Below are 23,669 nucleotides of genomic sequence, written 5' to 3'. Positions count from 1 at the left end.
GGCAATGCTAATAGAATGAAGTGGTGACATTTCATCCACTTCAAAGCCCAGCTTTAGGGCCATCCTAGGTAAGCAAGTTCAAAATTAGAGGTAGACCTTTTCTGCGTCAGGGTAATTGAGCCACAGAAAAGACGTCAGGTAAAATCCAAGAGTTGCACAGGAAGTCGGAAGACTGAATAGTAAGCAGGAAGACTATTTTACATCTCCAACTCATGCCATAACAAAGACAGACAATTTCAGACCACCGAGGTCATGTTTAAAGAGCTCCTGGAGAGATGTCTGAAGAGGTCTCTCTTACAATCGACAGGGTGACAGTGATATCAGCACTTGTACACTTTTTTAAATACCCAGAGAGTATCACTCCCTGGTCAGTTCCTTGTCAGAGAACTACATAAAATGTGAGCCATTGATTCTATCTCCAGGAAGCTGTCCAGGCCTAAGGAATTCAGTGGTTAAACATTCTCCATCTTGTTTAGCTGAAACTGATCATGATAATTTGCTGAACCTATGGGAAGTCATTACCTTGATCTGTTTCCATTACGCCGCAGCATTTTCATTCTTTCCCTTTCGATTGCAGCTCTGGTATCCCGTGCTTCAGCCACAAGGTTTCAATACTACTGTTAGCAGCACTATTTCCTCATCCCTGCCTCTACCCTTGGGAGTCATCTACAGTACTCAAGCCATGAATCTGTATACAAATGTACAAGTCACATCTAGAATGTCCCCACTTATACAATGTTCAGATTTTTTATAGCTGGTAGTAATGAAAATACATGGGCTCCAAAAACGGCATTGATTTTTATAGTCCAGGCGTCCATTTCATTATTGCTCTTAAGATGATCCTGACCCACTTTTAGCCTCTTGCCCATTAGTTTCACAACTGCCTTATTGTTCTGCAAATGCTCCTGGCACTGCTCCCATCATTTCATAATTTCCAGCTCTGCTTGCTTCCCAGAATAATTCTAAACGTATCTGTCAAGCTCATTAACTTTATGGACTAGTATTTACCTACAGTATTCATCCATTAAGAAGGAAGGTGGCAAGGCATTGCCCCATCTAGTCAGATCTCGGAAGCTGAGCAAGGTCAGTACTTGAATGGGAGGATCACCAAGGAAGACTCTGCAGAAGAAGACAATGGCAAACTAATTCTGCTTCTTACTTGCCTTGGGAGGTCCTCGCTGGGGTTGCCATAAATTTGCAGCAACTTGATGATACTTTATACACACACATGCTCCCTACATTCTCCATTTGAAAAACTCACTGGATAGTTTAAAACAGCAAAAGAATAAAACCATACTGTTAATATCTAACAAGATAACAGCAAACAATTGGGGTTTTTTTCTGGCTGATGCTCAATGGAAGGGGCCTCATGTTTTGGGAATTGATCCAACACCCTATAGTTCTGAGTAGAGTTGCACCATTATCAATCCATTGACTTCAACAGACTCAGAAGGGTACAGCTGCTTAGGGTTGCACAGTCAGGCGCCTATCTCAAACGTCACAGTGCACTACTATCCCCAACAACAAGAAAGATGGCAATAACAGCATTCATTGAGCAGTTACCATGTGTTTATACAACTCATTTATAAGACTTGTATGTTATCACTGCAATCCTTACAATAACCATGTTTGTAGTATAGTCTTATTTTAAGTACATAAGAAGGCAAAGCTGACAGAAGGTGACTTGCCCAAGGCCACTTAGTGAGCTTGTGCAAGAAATGAAATTTGAACAAAGGACTTCCTAGTTGTCAGCTCAGTCTCCTAGTCATTAGACTGCATCCAGACAGTCAATTTAACTGCAGTCGGTGGAGTCCTCATGCACATGACTGGTTTGCTCTTCCATCTTCCCTTCTGTTATACAGCATGATGAAGGAATGGAGATTTAAGATAACTCCAGTTACCTGGGGCATAGGAAAGCCGACAGATAAGCTAACCAGATGGCACTCAATCAGCCACTGGGGAGGAGCAGAGAAGTACAAGTAGCACTATTTTTAATGATGCAACTGGACTGAAGCTGGGAGGATGTTCAGCAGTTGACGTGCAAGGATGCAAAAGGAAAGTCCAATTCTGTTTGCTGCATATAATAGGAACATAGACCGTGAGAAGTGTGAAACAAGGGAGGAAGGCAGAAATAAAACGTTTCAATCTTGGGAGTAAGTCTACATGAAGGAAGCGATGAACCTCAGTTTGTAAGACCAGATCAAAGCTGTTAACAATAGTGCTTTGAAGTACTTTGATCTGTAGGGTCACCATGACTTGGAAGTGACTTGACAGCACTTAACACACAGAGAGAAAGCTATCCTTTCATTTACAAGGATTCTATGCCACGTATAGATCCACTAGAACCCCAGTTAATGCAAACGGAATCCTAAGTAAACCCACACACCAGCACTAGTGCCGTATATACTCATGTATAAGTCGACCTGCATATAAGTTGAGGCACCTAATTTTACCACAAAAAACTGGGAAAACTTATTGACTCGCGTATAAGTCGAGGGTGGGAAATGCAGCAGCTACTGGTAAATTTCAAAAATAAAAATAGATACCCTGTTTCCCCTAATATAAGACATCCCCGAAAAATAAGACATAGTAGAGGTTTTGCTGAAGTGCGAAATATAAGGCATCCCCCGAAAGTAAGACATAGCAAAGTTTTTGTTTGGCAGCATGCCCGACAAACAGAACACAGGAAAAATAAGACATCCCCTGAAAATAAGACATAGCACATCTTTGGGAGCAAAAATTAATATAAGACACTGTCTTATATTCGGGGAAACACGGTACCAATAAAATTACATTAATTGAGGCATCAGTAGGTTAACTGTTTTTGAATATTTATTTCAAAGAAAAACAGTAAACTGGCTCTGTAAATAGAAAAGAGGGTCAACAAAAACAATATGGTCTCAACAATAACTTTAAAAGTACAAAAAGCTTAGCTCAACCAGCAACCAAGCTAAAACACAAGAGTTAAAATCCTTCAAAACTGGATTTTTGGTCAGGGGAGGAATGTTCATGTTAGCAGTACCAACATTTCAGAGTATCTTTAGGAGACCCTCCTGATGATACCACCCAGGTTTGGTGAAGTTTGGTTCAGGGGGTCCAAAATTATGGACCCTCAAAATGTAGCCCCATCTACTATTAGCTTCCATTGGAAACAATGGGAGATGGGGCACACCCTTTGGGGGTCCATAACTTTGGACCCCCTAAACCAAAGATCACCAAACCTGTCTGGTATCAGCAAGAGATTATCCTGATGATACCACCCAGGTTTGGTGAAGTTTGGTTCAAGGGGTCCAAAATTATGGACCCTCAAAATGTAGCCCCATCTACTATTAGCTCCCATTGGAAACAATGGGGGCTGGGGCACCCCCTTTGGAGGTCCATAACTTTGGACCCCCTGAACCAAACTTTACCAATCTTAGGTGGTATCATCAGGAGAGTATCTTGAAAAATCCCTGAAATTTTGGTGCCACTAGCCTAAAAACTGCACCCCCTGGCAGCCAACAAAGTAAAAATCCTAAAATATTTTTTACAATACACCTGACTCGCGTATAAGTCGAGGGGGGCTTTTTCAGCACAAAAAAATGTGGTGAAAAATTCGACTTGTATGCAAGTATATACGGTACATCAGGCATGATCAGTCCCTCACCCCATTCCTTATTGGGATACACCACGAACAGTGAAGGAAGGAAAGGGAAGGAGACTTAAGCATGTGCTTAAGCCCAGCACAAGTTAAACCAGATGCTCAAATTCACCAAACATCAACTCTAATCATCATCATCCATTCTAGATATCCTTATATCCACAAAGAAGCTCACACACACACGCGCGCGCGCACACCCCTACTTCTTGTACTATGGCTGAAACAGGCTTTCCAAAGGGTAAAGGAAACACAGCCTATTAAAATGCAATCTCAGTACAATTATTTTCTTCTCATTTTGTTACCAAGCCTGGAGCACCCAACCAATTTGAAAATACGTTTTACAAGCAGCAAGCACCTTTTCGCTATGACTGAAGAGTCCAATTCATTACGGCAAGATTTACTCAAAACAACCTAATACTGAAGTAAACAATCTGCATTTTCCACGTGGCTGCTCAGGAAGTGCTGCCGACGTACTTGCAGAAAAGTTTGATGGGAAAGATCAATTAAGTTGCTGATCTGTCTTACAGCAACTGTACTGCCAACTACAGACATCTGGAAGGGAACAACATTTCACGTAATCTAATCACAGGGATGCTTTTGGGCTTTTATAAGCACAATTTTTTCATCGACTGGGCATAACAAAAAAAAAAAGTTAGCACCCTCAACTTGTTGAAGAGCCTTTTTTGTTCACATATGCTACAACCTGGCAACCTAGCAAAATTCCCCAGAACAATGGTACGTTCAGGCAGAACACCCATCAATACTCCTAAATTAGCCAGACATCGATTTATTTCAACATACTTTAAGAGATTACCAAAGGACACAGTTCCAAACCTGGTACATGTACACCTGTTCAGAGGACAATATATAATAAATCCCATTGGGGTATATAATAATTAGACAGATCTGGACAGTCTTATAACCATAAGGTTCCTATCTGTTTTACTCAAACTCAAGCCTGCACTACTTTTTCATTTGGTGCCCCAACCACTGAGAATTCTTGCTTTGATGGGGAAAATCCAGGTTCAAATATTTAGTAAGTCTATAGGGTTTACAAACACACAAGCTTGTAGGAACTAAACAGTAAGCTTGATGAAACAGTGGTGGGGGAGATTTACATTCCAGGTATGTATGTATGTATGTATGTATGTATGTACGTATGTACGTATGTACGTATCTATGTATGTATGTATGTATGTATGTATGTATGTATGTATTTATTTATTTATTTATTTAAAAAAGTGGACTTTACTCTGTCATCACAATTGGCCAGCAGTTACAGTCAAAATCATCCATCGTGCCCCCAACATTCCACTCTGCTGTTTGAACGTGATTAGCTGAGGCTCCTGGACTTGACACTGTCCATCACAGAGGAAAGTGCAGAAATGGAGAACGGAGTACATCTAGCTGTTCTCATGGAACAGATTGTACTACACCTAGATCAGTTTGTATCACTCTTCAAATTGCTTCATGGTGAACCAGGGCACTTATAAAATAAATCTCTTAACAATACATTCACAAGTTAGCCTTAATTAACATGACTTCATTCCCTATGGGCACTGCATGTGTCATAATGAAAACAACATTGCCTCGGAATACTTAGAATTCATGTCATCCTCACATTCACTGGAAAACAGGAGAAACCTTATTTTGAATTTTAATTTCCAAGACTAATTCAAAACACTTGATTTGATTATTTATTTACTTACTTTATTTGAGGCCTGTCTTTCTTACTGAGACTCAAGGCAAATTACATGGTACAAAACTAACAGATAGGGAAAAGGCAGTCCTTTTTTCCCCATATGAATCTATACATACACTCTGACCATCTCTGCAGGCCCTGCTTTGGTTGCCCCACTACCTAAATGGGTGGTAACCTAAGAAAGGGTCTTCTCGGTTCTGGCACCAAAACTTTTAAATAAAAATAGATAATAAATATTTAACAATTCAATTATATTACAGCCTATTACTTTTATAAAAATGCCCTCCTGAACAATTTTGCTCTATATAGTTTGTGGAAAGACAGAAGTGTGAGAGCCTTCAGGCAGGAAATCCCACAAGGTGGGGGGCAGAACAGAGGTTGTACATGGCCCCAATAGATCTTAGCCATTTGCAGGATGTCACCTTCAGAAAGTTTTGCTCACATACGCCAAGAGGTCTGGGTAGAGGACAGCAGGAAAGGTGGTTGTGCAGATATGCAGGCCCTAGGCCATGAAGGGCTTTGTTTGGAATACCCACCACCTGGAATTCAACCTGGAAGTTGTCAGAAAGCCAACCAAGTGCTTGCAGAATGTATGTAATATGTATACTCCATCTAGCTCCCAACAGAAACCAAATTGCAGCATTTTGTACCAACTGGCATTTGAATTGACTTCAAGGGCACACCCACATAGAGTGCATTACAATTGTCTGGTTTAGGAGTCACCATGGAATGGATTGGCCAAGTCAAGGTATAGAGCCATCTTCCAGCAAAACAAAGATGGAGTTTTTGAAGATTTTTAAACTAGTTTCTCCAGAAACACTAAAGACCACCTACTCCCATATGAATCTAACAGTGTATACTGGTCACCAGCACAAGTCCATCACTGTCTTAAATACAGTCAGGTGAGTATGTATGATGGGACCCTCTCTGCCATGCTGCTCAGCTCAAACTTGCAATTCTTTTATTCATAAGGCCTGTGCCAGATCCCTCCCATGCCCCCTTAAGGACTTCAGCTCAAGGTGTGTCATTTTCAACTCACCTTTGAACTACATTAGTCATTTGATGCTTCTGAATTTACCATAACTGTCTTATACTTTTATGTTTCAATTACCACTATTTCATCATTAACAAGTTATTTGCATTATTACAAATAGGGCTGCCATATGCCGGTGGGAAGGTATGTCTGAAGTGGCTATTAACTGGCTATTAATTAAGGTTACCTTGTGAATTTATGACTGGGAAGAGATTTGACTTGGGGCATCCCATTGCACAGTTTACAATCTTATCCATTACCGTGTGCAGGCACCAGTTCTGCCCTGCTTTATTATATCTTTCATACTCAACAAACCATATGCTCAGGGCCAGAGCGAGGGGGAACTCCGCCCAGGGTGCATGTCTGCCCCTGCCCAGGGCGCCGTCTGCCCCTACCCCGGAATGCCCCCAGAACTCCCTTGCCATGCCCCCACCATGCCGCATGCCCGGGGCATCACGCCCCACCCGGCCCTGTTGGTATTATGCCTCTGCAAATGCCAGATCACCTTTTTTTTTTAAGTTCTTCCCTGTTCAATTGATTTGCATCAGGATCCATCAGCAGCTTTCTTCTCAGAGCTGTCTTCTCAGAGATATCGAGAATAGTTGCCAATGGAATAAGAAGTGTTGCAGATGCTGTTATTTACCTCCAGATGCAAGAAAAGGAGCAGAACCAATGTATCAGCTGCTTTGGGAGAACAGGATCACTGCACTATGAAAACAGTGTAAATATCCTATGGGTAATATAAAGTGTAACGAAGGCAAGAAGTAAATATCCTGAAGAAAAGCTTAAAAATGATGAGTAGGCTTAGAATGAGGCCATCACTCGAGACAATAGCCAAAGTATTCCTCATAAAATAAAGCTGGCACCCAATCTGAGGAGGATCTCTTCATACAGGGCAAATCTACTCACAGCCATAACAATCCTAAGTTATACAGCCGAGATGAAATTCAACTGTTTGCAGCTACATTTCAATTGGTAAACATGATGCTGACCTACGAAAAAACAGGACAATTACCTTCTACAGGTTACCAGATTGTTTTGCTCAAGATTTTTTTTGCAAGGGGTATGTGTGTGAAAAAGGTACAGGATGACAGGTACAAGTCACACATTTTCATTCGATTTACTGCATTTAAAAAAGAGTATTGCTTCCTCTGATAACTGTACTCATTTCTAGCATTTCCAGATTTTAAAATATAATATATAAAAAGATATATTATATAAAACACAGTATATAATTCCATTTTGAGTAAACCACTCTTAAAGTTCATTGTTCCCCATTACCCCATGGTTGCTTTGCATTGTATGGGGACCAAAGGAAAACTAGAGGAAAGCATATACAGGTTATATTTCTGCTATGCAATGTGCAAATTGGCACAATGAATATAAAACAGTGGTGGCGAACCTATGGCACTCAGATGTTCAGGAACAACAATTCCTATCAGCCCCTGCCAATTGGCCATGCTGGCAGGGGCTGATGGGAATTGAAGTCCATGAACATCTGGAGTGCCATAGGTTCGCCACCACGGATATAAAACTAAGGCTAGAAAATAGTTAATACAGTATATAGTAGCTATATTCCATAGCGTTTCATTGGCTGATTTCTTCTAGTGGTCATATATGCTATTTTTTGACAAAATATTATCACTTGCTAACAGCTTGGGTAGGACGGCGTTAGAGTTTTTTTTTACATTAACCTATTTTCTTGCAGCCTGACCTCAATGATAATCAGTGGACAAGTGTTAAGTTTGCATGTATTCGCAGCAAACATAAACAAATGAGCACACAGGCACTATTCCTTTCTGGCTGCCCAAAACGTGATGTATTTAAATAGGGCCACACAGAATGTTTGCTCATTCTGTTGTTCAGGACAAAAATTGGGTTGGGAGGAGGGGATTTCCCCCCCAGCTCCTAAAAGTTCCGCAAGCATCTGTCTTGCTCACTGTTCAACTGCTTTTTTGGTGCTACATTCAGAGGTTGGCTTCTTCTCAGGGTAACAGTCACTTGGTCAATCCCAATCTTATCTACTCAACAAGCAACCCATTCGGATGGTCTTGCTCTGAAAAGGTGAAAACTTTCAGGAGCAATTGGCAAAACACGCTGCTGAAGTTGTCCACAAACCATCTCTTTCTTTCAGCTCTGCCCAAGACACCTTTAAATGAGATCAAAAACAAGGGTGCACAGCAAAAGAAACTCATCTCATTACCCATTTGGTTTCTATAATTTTCAGCCGTTTATCGAATGCATTTGAAGTTGACACTAGCTAAATATCCAGTCGTGTTCGACATTCTATGGGTAGATTTATAAATAAGCATTGTGGAAGGATGCTCATTTTAATGCTACTATCTTTCCTAAACACATTAATTTTAGTTTTGGCTATAAAGTTAACAGTTCCTCAGCTTCACTATAGAATAATGAATGGCTGCCATATGTTCCTGATCCATTATCACCCGGGTTTCCAAATATTTAATTTTTATTAAATATTTCCCACCGAATCCCCATAAGGATACGAATTTGGTTTTTATCTGTGGTAGATAAATCAAAACCTAGTTATTTAGACTTTTTTGTTTACATTGATCTTATATCCTGATAGTTCCCAACAGACAAAGCAGTTTTACTATTATTATTGATTGCTCAGGATTAGTTATTGCACCATCAGCATCATAAGTAGGTTCTGCCTGGTCACCGGTGAGGGATGAGTGATAGGGTTGCCAGCTCCAGGTTACGAAATTCCTGGAGGTTTAGGGATGGAGTTTTGGGAGGACCGTGGGGTACACGTCAAAGAGAGTGCATTCCTCTAGCATGCACAGCTGTCAAACTCTCATGTTCTTCCAGATAAATAGTGGACTACAGTTCTTTATCATCCCCTGCCAGTACGATGATGCTGGCAGGGGATGATGGGAACTGTAGTCCATAACATCTCGAGGGCCACGAGTTTGACACCTATGATTAGGGATGATGGGAACTGTAGTCCATAACATTTGGAGGGCCGCGAGTTTGACACCTATGCTCTAAAGCATCCATTTTCTCCAGGGGAACTGATCTCTGTAGTCTGGAGATGAGGTGTAATTCTGGGGGATCCCCCTGTCCCATCTGAAGGCCGGCATCCATTACCATAAAGTAGAATGTTTTACTCTAATGTGCTTCTTCTTTTACACGGAGGAGAAAGGAAACCCAGAAAAAAAGTATTCAAATGTGCTTCAATGCAGATGTAAAAAAAAACCTTGTGTGCAGTAGAGAAGTGGGAAAAAAAGTTCTGTATTATCATCCAATACAATATTGCAAGCCATTGTTTAAATAGCTTGTGATAGGGACAAAAGATTGAGGGTTTTTTTTGGGGGGGGGTTAAACACTCCACCATAAGCACAGCTTTCTGGTTGCGTTTGAAATACCACATGGCTATCATTCTCTGTCCACCTTCCCCAAGTGTTTAAAAAGAGTATTTGTTATTCAAAGTTTTTTCAGAAAGGTTTTGACACAGGAAAAAAGTGACTGTGAATTAGGTTTTGACCCAGAAATTCTGAACTGCTCCTATGTCATCTCTGTATGAAACCAGGTGAACTGTACATGGTGTGAAAAACAAAGCAAACTGCATGCACAGACAATTGTAAAAGGCAGAGTTACATCTAAAATTAGGGATTCCTCCTCACCATGCTCTTTCTAGTGGAAAAAGGCCACAGTATATCTTACTGGCCAGAGCTACCTTTGTCAAGAATCTCTGCAAGCAACTTCTGAACTTAGTCCAAAAATGCAAAAGAGGACACCTTAACCTTTTAGTGTTTACTGGCACTCATTTGTTCTCCTGTAATAGCAACCTGGCCAAGAGTCAACAGTAGCACAATTAAGACAAAATTGATCCAAAGGTTGATTCCAAGACTTTTCTGCACATGCTGCATTTTGACTGGAGATTCTCTTTTTTGAAAGAAAGGAAAGCCCAGAGATAGCAGGCTTCCTGTGGTGTTGTGTTTTTTTTCGGGGGGGGGGGGGAGGATAAACACTTGCTATCAGAGTTTCTGCTTCTCATGTGCAAAAAAGCAGATGGTATGAGTGAGCCCAAGGAAAGAGGTATAGGAATCCAGCAGTTGTTTGTCAAAAAGAGAGAGAGGGAATGACAGAGGAGCAGATTACACTTTCCAGGACAAAAAAAGTGTTTTTCATACTTTAGATTGAAGCCTTTTCTTTCCCGTAATTTAAAATGGATAATGTCCTAATTTTTTTCTCTTGGCAATCCATCCTATGCTCTTCATCCAGTGCATTTTGAGCAATGGTAATTCAAGATTGCCTAATTCCTATTAGCGGTTTTGTGAGAGCTACCATGAAAGTTTAGTGTTTTCATATTTTCAATCTCAGGATGATCCGATCTGCAAAGATACATAAATAATGCAGGTTATCTGCCCATTCCAACTGGCAGTTTAATAAAGAAGATGGTATTTTAGGAAATCGCGCCCCAGGCTTCAGCCTGGAGGCGCCGTTGCAAGGGGGGAGGGACGATTGGAGGCTTCTACCTCCTCCCGCCGGCCGGATGAGGCGGTCACGTGGCCGGGTGCCGGCACGTGACAGGGGCCTCTGGCAGCCTTAAAAAGCTGCGTCGGCGGGGGTTGGGCCTCTTTCAAGGCCAGATCGTTTTAAGGCCCTCCCTCCCCGTCCCAATTGGAAGGGGTTTTTTGAGGGGTTGTTCATATTGTTATGTTTGTCGCAGTTCACTGGGCTGTAGGGCATAAGAGCACATCCTATTTGGGGAAGGCAGAAGCTTGCATGCCGGACCTTCCCACCTCGGGGGCCTCCTTATGAGGTCCGTGGTGGCGATAGAGCTCTCGAAAGCCAAGCCTGGGGGCTGCGCTGAGAGCTCGCTGCCCGGCAGGGAGGGGTGTCACAAATTGGGTTTGCGTCCTTGTGGCACCTAGTAACTTCCTGTTCCGTTCCCTCGGGGGATGTGCCGGACAGGGGTTCTGTCCGAAGGGCCTAAGGGGTCAGCTTGGGCTGCCCTATAACCAGGTTCAGCGGTTTGCTACCTGGGGGCCAGGATGTGCTCTGGTATGCTCGCCCAGCTTCAAGGTTTCTTGGTTATGTGTTAAATAAATTTTGGGCTGCGGCCGATTTCTATTCCAACAAGTTGTGTTAGTATTCTTTCTGACGAAATGAGTCTCCAAACATCCCCATGCAATGGATTTTGTGACACTCTTTTGCTAAGTTTTTCTTCACAGGATCAAGACTTCTTCCAATGGAGAATGACATCTTCTGACAGAGAAAGGCTTTTATTTTTATTTATTTTATTTTATTGTTAAAATTATATACCGCCCCTCCCCCGAAGGGCTCTGGGGACAATTTAATTATTCTCAACATTTTCTAATTTTTCCAGTGGAACAGTAGACAGCGTCTTTGGACTTTTAAATAGTATATATTGTAAGGGGGGGGGGAAGGAGGAGGAAGAAGAGGAGGAGGAGGGGGAGAACCAATGAAGGAGGAGAGTGTTCACAGGGAGTTTATTTTTTAAGTGCTCCCTAAAATTTCCCAATTTTTCATCCAAAAATTGGACAAAGTCCTTAGCAGGAAAAAATGAGGGAATAGAGGTTTTCTCTCTCCCTCCCCCCACCATGAATTCACACATCTAACCCATTCTTCTCTATTTAGCTTTCTTCCACTGGACTTTCAGCTCACTCTGACCAATGTCAAATCCCTTAAATCCCTCACTGGCTTCCTTTCCTATCCAGGAGCCGTAGCTAAAATCTTCCTCCCAAGTCCTGCTCTCTGTGTCCCCACCTAAAGAGGGGAGGGCTTTTTGGCAGTGGCTCCTTGCCTCCAAAACATGAGCCTCTCCTGGCATTTCTCCAACTCTTTTTCAGCTGTTAAACAAAAAGGTGGTGCTTCACCCAGGCTTTTAATTAAAGGGCTGATCTTTTAATATTATTTTATAGTCTATTTTTAGCTAAAGAACTGTTTGAGGAAACCTTCTCTACTGTTCCATGTTTAGTGCTGCCATTATGCCTTGTCAGGAGGTTTTAATTGTTAATAACTTGTGTTGTTTTCATTCTTTTTGATTTTGTAAGCCTCCTCCAGTGTGTTCTTTGGGAAGTCAGCACAGATATTTTCTAAAGCAAACAAACACCTCTCCTTCAAAGCCCTCCATAGCTTTACCCTCCCATCATCTCTCTGTTCTCATGATCTGATACTTGCTTGCCCTCTTCATGGAATCACCCTCAGATGCCAAAAGAATTCCTTGTTCCCTTAGACCCTGCACTTTCTCTATTTCTGCCCCCCTTCTGCTTGAAACTGCTTCATAAAACACCCCAGAGGTATTCCACCTCTCAGTTCCTTCAATGCCTACCTTTTGTTTGAAGAAAATAAGTTTGTATTTATTCCCTCCCTCCTCTCCTGTAAGGAGACTTAAAGTGGCACACAAACTCCTTTCCCCACAACAGACAGTTTGTGAGATAGGTGGTGCTGAGAGTGTTCTGCGAGAACTGTGACTAGCCCAAGGTCACCCAGCAGGCTTCATGTGTAGGAGCATGAAAACAAATCAGATTATATCCTGTAAAGTACAATTATTGACTGCCATATATAAATGGCAACAACAGAAAGAATGCAGGATTTCGTAAAAAAAAATAGGGTTAAAAGTATTGCAGGTTTCAGTTCTCACCTGCACTCATTTGTAGTCCTTAATGCAGATGTATGAGGCCTTTATCTTTTGATATTTTTTCCTCTAATAACAACTGCCAAGACCAGTAATTACAGTGTTTGTCTACACGACAATGTTTTGTTCACATTTAAAGCATGTATCTATTTTGCATGACTACGAGCAACATGATACAGTGAGACAATATACAGTTACTGACAGGGGCTCATGAAGCAGAAAACAATCTAAGAGAATCAAACAAGTTCTTCACTGAACCTTACAATTTCTAAACTCACCTAATGATACTGAGCTTGTATGATGAAAACCCCCTGAATTCCTGGCATCATTGCATAATGTCAGAAAGTAGATTAGACACATTTGGACTCACTCACTAGCTATCAGTGCAATCCTAAATAGTTACACCCTTCTCAGTCCACAAAACGTAACAGGTATGTTTTGTTTATAAAACCTTCTATACCTTCTACAACAAGTATAGAAGGCTGCAACACTGCTTAGGTGTGAACTAGAATAGCTCTTAATAAAGTTACTTTCTATCCTAGACCCCAACAGGCCCTCTTGAAACATCCTATGATTTAAAGTACATTGACGCATGTGTGGTCTTCTTCACATTGAGTGTACATTTCCTTCCGGTTCGATTTACAATTATGCACACATTTTCCTGCTTCAGAAGTCACCCTGCCCTTGGATCAGAGAAATCTCTACAATTTCCAAAACCTATTTAAGTGCGACTTTTTCTTCCCCTTTGTAGAGAAAGCAAAAGAGATCCATATGAATTAGGTTTTCTTGCTCCTTCCCGCCATCCCCAGCCCACATCACACTAGTTCCTTCCACTCTTTGGGTCACCATTTAAAAGCGATTAGAAGGGCTTTCTTTTGTATATTAATGCTGAAGGTACTGCTGGAGAGACAGACTTCATGAAATTCACATGAAACTGACATGGTCTAGCAATGTAACACTAGACCAAAGACGGAACACACACGCTCACACAAAAGGTGGCAGGCAACTTCACAAAATGGGGTTTGCATGGAAAGAACAAGGAAGCAGTGGTTGGGCAAAACTGTGTCTCCGCTAGGAACACTTCAGAAAAGAAGACAAAAAATAAAACAATACAAAAACCACGGGGAAAACCAACTGTGAAGCAAACAGGCGAGGGGAAGTAGTGCATGCATAAATGGCAAAAACAGTTTTCAGAGATCACCCATTTACCTTACAAATATAACTGAAAAGCTATTTTTTCCACCTGTTCAATGCCAACAAACAAAGCTGTATTGCTAATCCATGGTAACAAAAGTCAATGTGGAACCAAGGAAGATCTTTATTATGGATAACATGAAAGGAGGGAGGTTCTGAGCAAAGAACACAGAACTATGCAACTGACGCAGAAGTGTCACAAAAGGCCTTCAAACACTTGAATCTGGGGAATTAACAAGGCAGGAAGAATGAGTTAAAGGGAATAATTGAAATGACGCCTCGTGACCCAGAATTCTTCCATTTCACAATATGTGCAATAGTGTTGCAATCATTATTCTGTTCACACGTGCTAGAAATATTTTCAAACACCCATCCGTGTATTCACAATAATTTAAAAAGCGGCTCTGGGGTTAAGCCCATGTGCAGTCTAATGTACATGTGGCAGATACAATTAATTCTGTCTGGGGAGAAACACGCCTGCTGAGCAGAACACATCTTGTTGTTCGTCCACTTATTGTCCAAAGCCTTCCACCCCCCATTGCTCACATGCTTAACCTGTAAACGGCACCTAACAACCAGAGGTGGGGGATAACTCGCTCCTGTTAAGGAAATTAACAGGAAAAGTGTGTGGTTTCTGCACGTGTTTTAATATTAAAGTTCGATTTTTAAAAAGAAAAATCACAGTTATAATACTAAGACAAAGGAGACTGATATGTATAGGAATCAGAAACAAGGACTGAGCATCGTGGAGGAGGGAAATGGGTGTGATGAGCCAGGGAGGGGGTAGGGAGAGAGAACGACTCTACCTCCTTCTTCTTTTGGCCTCCCCCGAACTGGACACAAAGGAAGAGGAGGAGGAAGAGGAGGCAGCTCCCCGCAGGCAGGTGCTGCGCCAGCCGCCGCGATGATGCCATGGCTTCCCAAGCAGACTCTTCCACAGCACCTGCAAACGCCGTTATCCACGCCACCTTCTTCGTCGCTGATTGGGCTCGAACAGAAGCCAATCCCGAAGCTAACTTCGACGCAAAGCATGCTGGGAACTGTAGTGTTGTGGTTGGTCTTGCAGAGTCTTGCATGTACGATCCCTCCCTGTTCGTTTGTCAGACCTGATAGGTGCCCTTGTGCCAAACGAGTCTACTCAGAAGTAAATCCTGCTGTATTTGGTACTGGTTCCCAAATAAGCGCGCAGGGGATTGCAAACAGCCTTAAAAAAAATACAAGCCTGCAAAACACAAGTTCATCCTCTTGACCTAAGCACCTGAACAGTTGATCAACGAATCGTTATGTAAACAGAAACAATTGACTTGATGAGGATTTCAGATAGTCAGTGTAACTGAATTAAAAGAAGCCCACTTAGTGGTAGGGGAGACCCAAGTTCAAATTTTCATCTTAACATATCAGTGTTCCCAACCTCCAGGTGAGTCATGGAGATCTCCCAGAATTACAAGTGAACTCCAGACTGCCTAGATCAGTTCCCAGGGGAGAAATGCCTGCTTTGGAAGGTGGAATCTGTGGTATTATTTCACCTAGAGGTCCAACCCATCCCCCAAATCCACTTGCACAGGCTCCCCACTTAAACCTCCAAGAACTTTCCAACTCCTCTCTTTTTCAGGGTAACTCACTGTATGGGGCAGATGTAGGGATGAAATGGAGGATGGGAGAATGATGTACACTACCCTGGATTTTCCTGGGAGGAGGTTTAGGAGCAGAATTTAAAATGTGGTTTAAAAGACTGTTTGTATTCCAAGGAGTTCAGGACCAGCTCATAAAAGTGGTTATTTCCTATTCCATTTAACCTCACAACTACCCTGCTAAATACCTTTTGCTGAGAAACATTGTCTGGCCCAATGTCACCAAGTAAGTATTATGGCAAATAAGAGATTTGAACTTGGAGTTGGGGCAGAATAACTCTCAAGGTAGGGAATAAATATTTATTACCTCTTTTAAGGGCTGCTAACCTCCCTTTTAAGGGCTGGAGTTCTGTCAGAATTTCCAGACTACAAAGGTCACCCAGGGGGGGAAAAGGCAACTTCAGAGGGAAAACCATATGGTATGATATACATCCTCCCCAAATACAACTTTCCATCAGCAGTATCCGCATTCCAGGAATTTCTCAGACTGGAGTTGGCAACCCATCCCATTATAGAATTCCAGCCAAATATGTTACAATGAATGATTAATAAAGAATAATGTTACTAATTCTGCTTGGTGTAGTTGGAGTCATTTCTTTCTTAGCAGGATTCCCATGCCATTAACAGCTGCCTGGCTGACAGAAATATAGCAGATCAGGGCTTTATAAGCCTGATTGAGGAACACTTATCTGCTAATTTTCTTCCTACTGGGCAATTGTTAACTGCAGGAATCGCGGGGAGAGGGGGGAACCACCCGTAATGAATTATATTATGAGAAGATTCAGTTCTTTCAAAATATTTGGAGGCAGTTAAGAGGAATATGCAAAGTGTACCTTAGAAAATGTCACTCTGTTTTCTAGAAACCAGAAACAGGAAATAATAATAACCAGTGGAGCTTATCCTTTGGTCTGCCATCCCTCCTAAATTGCAAGAAGTAAGTAAAAAATCACAAACTATGGAACAGATGCTGTGCATAATTATTTGGGGAACATAATGAAACATTTTGGTTATTGTCAAGCTTGTTTCAGAATGTGACAGTTGCATTAGTATGTATATTAGACTTCTGTAGACACCACATGCAAACAAGCTTAGGGGGATCACAGCACCAACCTGTTCCCAACAGCCGCCAGTCATGAGCCTTCAGAAAAGTACAGCAGGGCACAAAGGCCTCTCCTGTTTGCCCTACTTAGCATTGATTATCTAGAGGAATACTGTCTGTGGTGAATTGGGTATAGCGACCAGCTCACAGCAGGGGAAGGTGACTCCCCTTTGCAATGGATCTTTGCCCTCAAGGATGGCTAGTCCACCTTTTATTCTTTCCCAAGTCCACCCTATATTCTTTACAGCCTATTCTATACAGACAGCTGCCACCAGCAGGACCTTATTTATGTTTCCCAAAGACATGTGCCTCCAATCCTTAGGTAAGTAAATGTCAGATTAAGTCTCAACAGACTTATGGTGCCTCCAGCAAGGGCCTTTCAAAGCAAGTAATCAGACAAAATCCAGATATGCTGCCTTCCCTTCAGCCCTCACTTTGTAGATGAGATTTGTTAGATCCAACCCCATTATTTTATTTTCTGGTTTTTCTTTCTAATTCTAATTTGTGGTCACCTTACATTCTATTACACTTCTTCTTGTTCTGAATTTAGACTTATTTTTAAGGTTAAAAAAAAGAAGTATGGGCCATCAATCTTTTGCAGACAAATTATTGCCATGAGCCAAATCAATCAGCGAGACTACAGCGCTGAAGAGCAGCTTTTTTTAATATGACCACTTTCAATAGAAATAAATGACTTACAGGAATTAATTTCTGAAGAAGCAACAAATGAATTCTTGAATGAATTTGGTTTAGCGTGGGGTAGCACACATGAAGCTGACATATACTGAGTCAGATCACTCATCTGTCAAGGTCAGTCTGAGTGGCAGCCACTCTCTGGGGTCTCAGATAGAGGTTTTTTCCATCACCTCTTACCTGATCCTTTTAAATGGAAAAGCCAAGAATTGAACCTGTATGCAAAGCAGTTGCTTTACTACTGAGCAACTCACATGCTCAGCCCATCTGACTTGCACAGTTCAATAAACACTTTATGAAGGAAATTTTTTACAAAGGCAACTTTAAAACTGACATATCTTAGACATTCTGAAATGATCAGCCAAACATTGGCCTGTCACTCCCAATTTTCGAAAATTAGGAGAATGTAACATCAGATCTATCAAGGGAAACATGATAGAAGTTTATGAAATTATGAACAGTGTGAAAAGAATTGATAGAAGGAAAATTGTCTCCCTTTGTCCTAAGTCAGAAGTCAATTTCATCCAGTGATGCTTGTTTGTGGAAAGTTCAAGACATAAGTGATTTTTTATACCTAGCATAATTAACTTAAGTAATGCAGTTTCATGAGATAGCGAGGAATTTGAACAACTTTTGGAAAGAATTAGACAAACTTATACTTGGTAGATCTTTCAACAGTTGTTAGCCATGACACGAAATGGATTCATTAACTTCCTGCTAGACAGCTCTACAGCCAGAGGTTTTATGGCTTCGGGCAGTGATGTAGGTATAGATTTTTTATGGGATGGGTTCAGTGACTGAGGGCTTTCCAGCTGTTCCATTCCATGCATTGTTTCAAGCAAGCCGGACATGTAATGGGAGGGGCTTGAAACCCCCCCCCCCCTTACCTATGTCCCTGGCTACGGGGCATTAGACTAGCATGGTGGGGAAGCCTGGGCGCGCGCCAGAAATGACACGCGCTGAGAGCAGCACGCGGCATAGAGGGGTCGTGGCAAGTGGGGAAATGCCCATAGTCTCAACATTCAAAGAACTGATTATTCTTGGCATAAATTTGTGCAAATACTCCTAAAATCTGTTGTTGTTTTGTTGTTTTAATCATGAGAGGTGATGAGAACTTAAGAATGCATAGATTCCTCTTCAGCCTTTTGACCTTACTTTTTTTTCTGTAGTGAAAGATTTTGGAGTTCAAATCCTCTTGAGCGTTATGCCTCTTCTGTCCTAATTCCAATTTGGGGAAATGAGGACAGGAGCTTGACAGATGCTATTCACTGGTGCGTAAAAGGCATTCTGTACATGCTTAGAGGTATGTATTCCTTCACACAGGTAAGTGGCCACAAGGAGTTTTACAATTAATGGTTAAAGACAGATACCAGTCTAAGTGAATAGGGAATTTGCCGTTCTGCGTTCCCTGCCTCCTATGAAGCATTTATACCTCAGGCAAATATTCCACTGCAAAACAAGGGAGGCAACCTCAAAATAGAATAAATCTCACTGCAGTTCTCTGCCTCATGTTTTTGACTTGCTAATGTGAACATCAAGGAGGAGAGAAATATACAAAAAAGAAGGAAAAGGCCCAGGGAGAAAGAGTGATGGAGCAGAACAGATTAGAATGAATTTGGTCAAGTAGGGCTAACTGCAGCTCACCCTCCCCCATCCCTTCCTAGACAATCAAGATGAAAACGGCTTGCATATCTTCCCTTGAACCTCCACAATGAAAAGGGTGGAGACTTTTTTCTTTTTATAAAAGGAAGATAGGAATTCACAGGAGTGGCATGACATTTTTGGGGTCGAGGGAAGTGCCTCAAAATGTTGCTTCCATAACTGTGGGCTTGCTGCTAGATCAAGCCAAAGAACATTTAGCCTTGCATGCTGTTTCATACAGTTGCTTATCAGATACATAGAGCATAAACAGTACCCTCCCCCCCACATGTCTGAGCATCAGATATTCAGAGGATATAAATATGAATACTTATTATGCTATTGACAGTCATTTAGGTGTCATAGCTAGTAGCTATTCCCCAACTGAGTTAGAGCCCCATCCAAAGGAGGGTAGGGTGCCAAATCTGCTCAAGTGAGCGGTATGTGGTTGTGCTGGAGGATTTGCCCTCCTTGGGGCACATTCCACTGATGTGCAGCTGCTATGTCCTCCCCCGGTGTAAGGAAACAACACTGGAAGCTTCACCAGGGCCCCAGGGCCCCTGCTCCTGGGATACTGGGGGCAGGCCATTAGCATGGCTAGGTAACGTTTGCTCCATCCTGGCTTTTGCCAGCATTATGCCAGTGGATCGCACTTCAGACTGAATCCACCGAAAAGATGACATAGGTCTACTGTGGCCCATAGAGGCTTCTCAGCGACAGGGATGTATCTGTACTTTCCAAGCCTCCTCACACTGCTGGGAAGTCTCTATAGGAGAGGCAGGGCAGGGTCATGCCACACTGGTGCCACAGCCCGCAGTCTCTAGTTTGGATGGAGCTGCTCATGTCTTTACCCAAGCCTGCTAAGCTAACAGCTTCAATCGTATCCTATGTTAGGGTATTCCACAAGTCAAGGATGTGTTATGCAAAATAGTTGAGTGATCCCTTTTTAACAGTGCTTGGATTATTCAAAGAATACGGATGCCTAGTTTCAATGGCTCACATTTTATCAAGAAAGTTCACCTCTCTTCTCATCCTCTGACCTATATTCTAGAGCTGCAATCCAGTTCCTTATATGTCAGCAAGTGGTTTTTGCTGCAGTTCTCCCTGAGCTGAGTTGGAGACAGAAACAGGGGTGAGAGGTGGATGAGAGAGTGATAAGATTGGTTGATTCTAGAGTGTGCATGTGGAAGGGCTGTGCTGGACTGGCAGAAGGTGACGGGATTTCAGAGTAAAAGGACTGGGAGTGTCAAAACTCTAGTCAGAAAGAGTTAAAGCTCTGTGTGAGCGTGGCAGAATGTGTTAGAGCTTCTGAGTGAGAAGACCCAGTGTTGAGAGAATTAGTCAGTGTGTCAGAGTGTATACAGAGAAAGTCAGAGCCTCAATAAACTGTCAGACAAAATACAGAGTCTGAGAGAACTGTGAGAGAAAGAGAAGCTGTCAGAAGGTGTCAGAGCGAATTTATGTTGAGTGAAGCCCTCAAAGAATTTGTTGTCTCAGTTTGATTTTATTTTATTTTGAAAATATTTTGCTTGAAACCTTGAAGTTACCTATCAGTTATAAGGAAAATCTTACTTTGAAGAAACAGTGGAATCCCAGTCTATTTTTTTAGAACCACTTTGTCTTATAAGCTCATACACACTAGCAAAAGGAGATCAAGGGTTGTTGTTGTTTTTTGGTTTCTTTGGTTTTTTGAATTTATATTCCTGGTGGCAGCTACCATAAGGGAAACTATCAAGGGAATAAATATTAGTTGCGAGTAGCAGAGTGCTTGACTAGATGGACTCTGGTCTGATCCAGCTGGCTTGTTCTTATGTTCTAACTGATCTCTATTGTCTGGCAATCAATCAATCAGTCTTTATAACACTCATAGACCAGGATAGACCAGCATAAGGTAAATACAATGCTTGCAATTAAAATGATAAAATATATTACAACTGTAAATATATATCTAAAAGAATCTACTAGTAGAAGAAAATCGGAAACCTGAAAAGGTATGGGTACATAAGGGGGATGGACGAGAACGTAAATATTAAAATGAAACAAGGCATAAGGGAACTATAAAATTGGCAGATAAAAGACTATTAGGTCACTGTACACTCTAGCAAGACAACTTTAGTATTCATTAAGCCTGTTTTATAGTACAGACCATCCTGCAATGCACTTCACATCCTGCTGCATAAAATCTGGGAACATGATATGTTATGTCAGAATAGATATCTTTAAGCAGCAGGGAAATATAAAATTGACCTGGGTGACCTGGAAATCTATGCAGCAGTTTAATATATACATTATGGTTCCACCATTGGAGAAATGTATGTTGTATTGTTTCTATGTGTCCAGATCCACAGGGACTTTGTAGATCAGTCGTAATAGCAGGCGATCTCCAGGCCCCACCTGACAACCCTTCTTGTGGCAGCTACTTCCCTTCCAGTGAATTCCACAGTTTAATTATTCATGAAGACATGTATCTTTTTATCCACTACTGAATCAGTTGCCAGGTTTTTAACAAAGGCACTTGGATCAAGAGTGAAACCTTTGTGTAAATTTTAGTCAATTGGTTTTAACATAATCTGTATTTTACCACTCTTTATATGCCATTAAAGGTTTTGTATTTGTATTTGTATTTGTATCTTTTTATCTGTTCTGGATGTCTGTTGCATTAGGGTTGCCAATGTACAGGTAGGGTTTTGAGATCTCCTGGAAATATCGCCAGACTATCGAGCTCAGTTCCCCTGAGATTTAATGATGTCACACCCTTGCGGAAGTGTTTTTCTTCCCCAAACTCAACCCTCCCCAGCCACCCCCCCCCCCTCCAAAATCTTCAGGAATTTCCCTAGCTGGAGTTGGTAACTCTACTTGCAACTCCCTCTGCATATTCAGGCTATTTCTGAGGTCCAGTTGCTAATGATACTGCCTCGGGCTAAATAGTTTTGACAACTCACATATATAGCGTTGCATGGCACAGGCATTGCAAACCACATCTTAAATAACTGTCATTGTATCTGTCCATTCACAGGGAGCATAACGAGCAGATTTTTATCCTTATATATAAAGTTGACAATACTGAACAATTGATTTCTAGAACTATTGTGATGGAAAAAAAATTGAGCAGAGAAAGCAGACATGTATTTGCTGTAATAAAGTTATAACTGGATAAAGCTGATGAAAAACTACCCAAAAAATCTAATTTAAATCAAAATATAGGTTGACATTGATTATGTTTATAAAGCAAGAGTTATCTCTTGGTGACCTGATGGTGTAACCATTGCAACAATATTCACATATGGCCCAGAAATTGATCAGAAATTAGATACTGTGAATCTGTGCCTGAAACTAAATAGGATCTGGCCTGATAACAAACTGTAAAAGAGTCCACCAGAATGTATACATCCTGGGCAAAGATAAAATGCAAATAGGTAACAACACTTTTTAAAAAATTAGCTGATACTTGGCAAGAAAACAAAGTTAAGTTACAAGTGACATAATTTTTCATTCTGAACGATCTGTGCTATTGGAAATATTAGAATGACAACGATGCAAAATAGAGAATAAGTAGGAAGAAAAATTACATCTGGGTTCATACTTAAGCGCTGATTTTGTAATGGGAATATTAATCATGGCACATCATATCTAAATGAACAACCTTTGACAAAGTACCTGAGTGCAAAATCCAATTTTACCACCCCTACTTTCCACCAATCCTGAAAGCTCGTCTTTCTTGGCGACAAACTGTCAGCAGAGTACTGAACCAAGACAATTTGGTTTGGCAAACAGAAATGAAGAGTTTGAACAGAATTCCTAGGCCACACAGGGTGAGACGTGGATTGAACTATATATAGATCTATGATATCTCAATGCTTTGTCCTAGATTAAACAACCAGAAGTGCCTGTTGGCTTAGAGTTGCCAGCTCCAGGTTGGGAAATACCTGCAGTTTTGGGGGGCGGAGTCTGGAAATGGTAGAGTTTGGGAAGGAGAAGGGTTTCAGTGGGGTATAATGTCATAGAGTCCACCTTCCAATGCAGCCATTTCATCCAGGTGAACATGGTATATTCACTGTGCATGTATGTATACAATGGAACAGTTACCTCCTCCCGTATTATTCATGTGATTTTTTGGGTGGAGCTCTTGACTTTCAGTTCCCAGTTCTTGCATGTCACTTAAAGCTGATGGTTGTCCTTCATGCCAATAAAAAGCTGTTGTTTGTCTCATCTTTTCCTTGCAGAATGGACCTAAGAATAGGTGCCTGTGAGAGTACTGTAGCCCGAGGCATACTGCATAAGGGGATACCACATAACTCATCTCTGTCTCCTGGAGGCAGTGGTGTAGCACCCACGGGGGTGCAATCAGAGGTGGGATCCAACCAGTTCTCACCACTTCTCTAGAAGTGGTTACTAATTTTTTCTGAGTGCT

At 41.5% G+C, this 23,669-nt stretch overlaps 1 protein-coding gene across 2 annotated transcripts in view; it reads right to left on the bottom strand.

Moving 5' to 3' along the window:
* TUSC3 (tumor suppressor candidate 3) overlaps positions 1-15,175 on the bottom strand; it is a 182,425-nt gene extending 167,250 nt beyond the window's left edge. For both annotated transcript variants that reach the window (XM_048509275.1, XM_048509276.1), the window contains exon 1: positions 15,004-15,175. In XM_048509275.1, coding sequence (XP_048365232.1) covers positions 15,004-15,111 — 108 coding nt within the window. In that variant the 5' untranslated portion in view covers positions 15,112-15,175. The remainder of the gene's footprint in view (positions 1-15,003) is intronic.
* Positions 15,176-23,669: the final 8,494 nt, after the last annotated feature.

This window comes from Sphaerodactylus townsendi, linkage group LG10, assembly GCF_021028975.2.
Source record: "Sphaerodactylus townsendi isolate TG3544 linkage group LG10, MPM_Stown_v2.3, whole genome shotgun sequence".
NCBI classification, from domain to species: Eukaryota; Metazoa; Chordata; class Lepidosauria; order Squamata; family Sphaerodactylidae; genus Sphaerodactylus; species Sphaerodactylus townsendi.
Note: the sequence above shows the minus strand (reverse complement) of the source record. Positions and strands in the feature narration are given on the sequence as shown.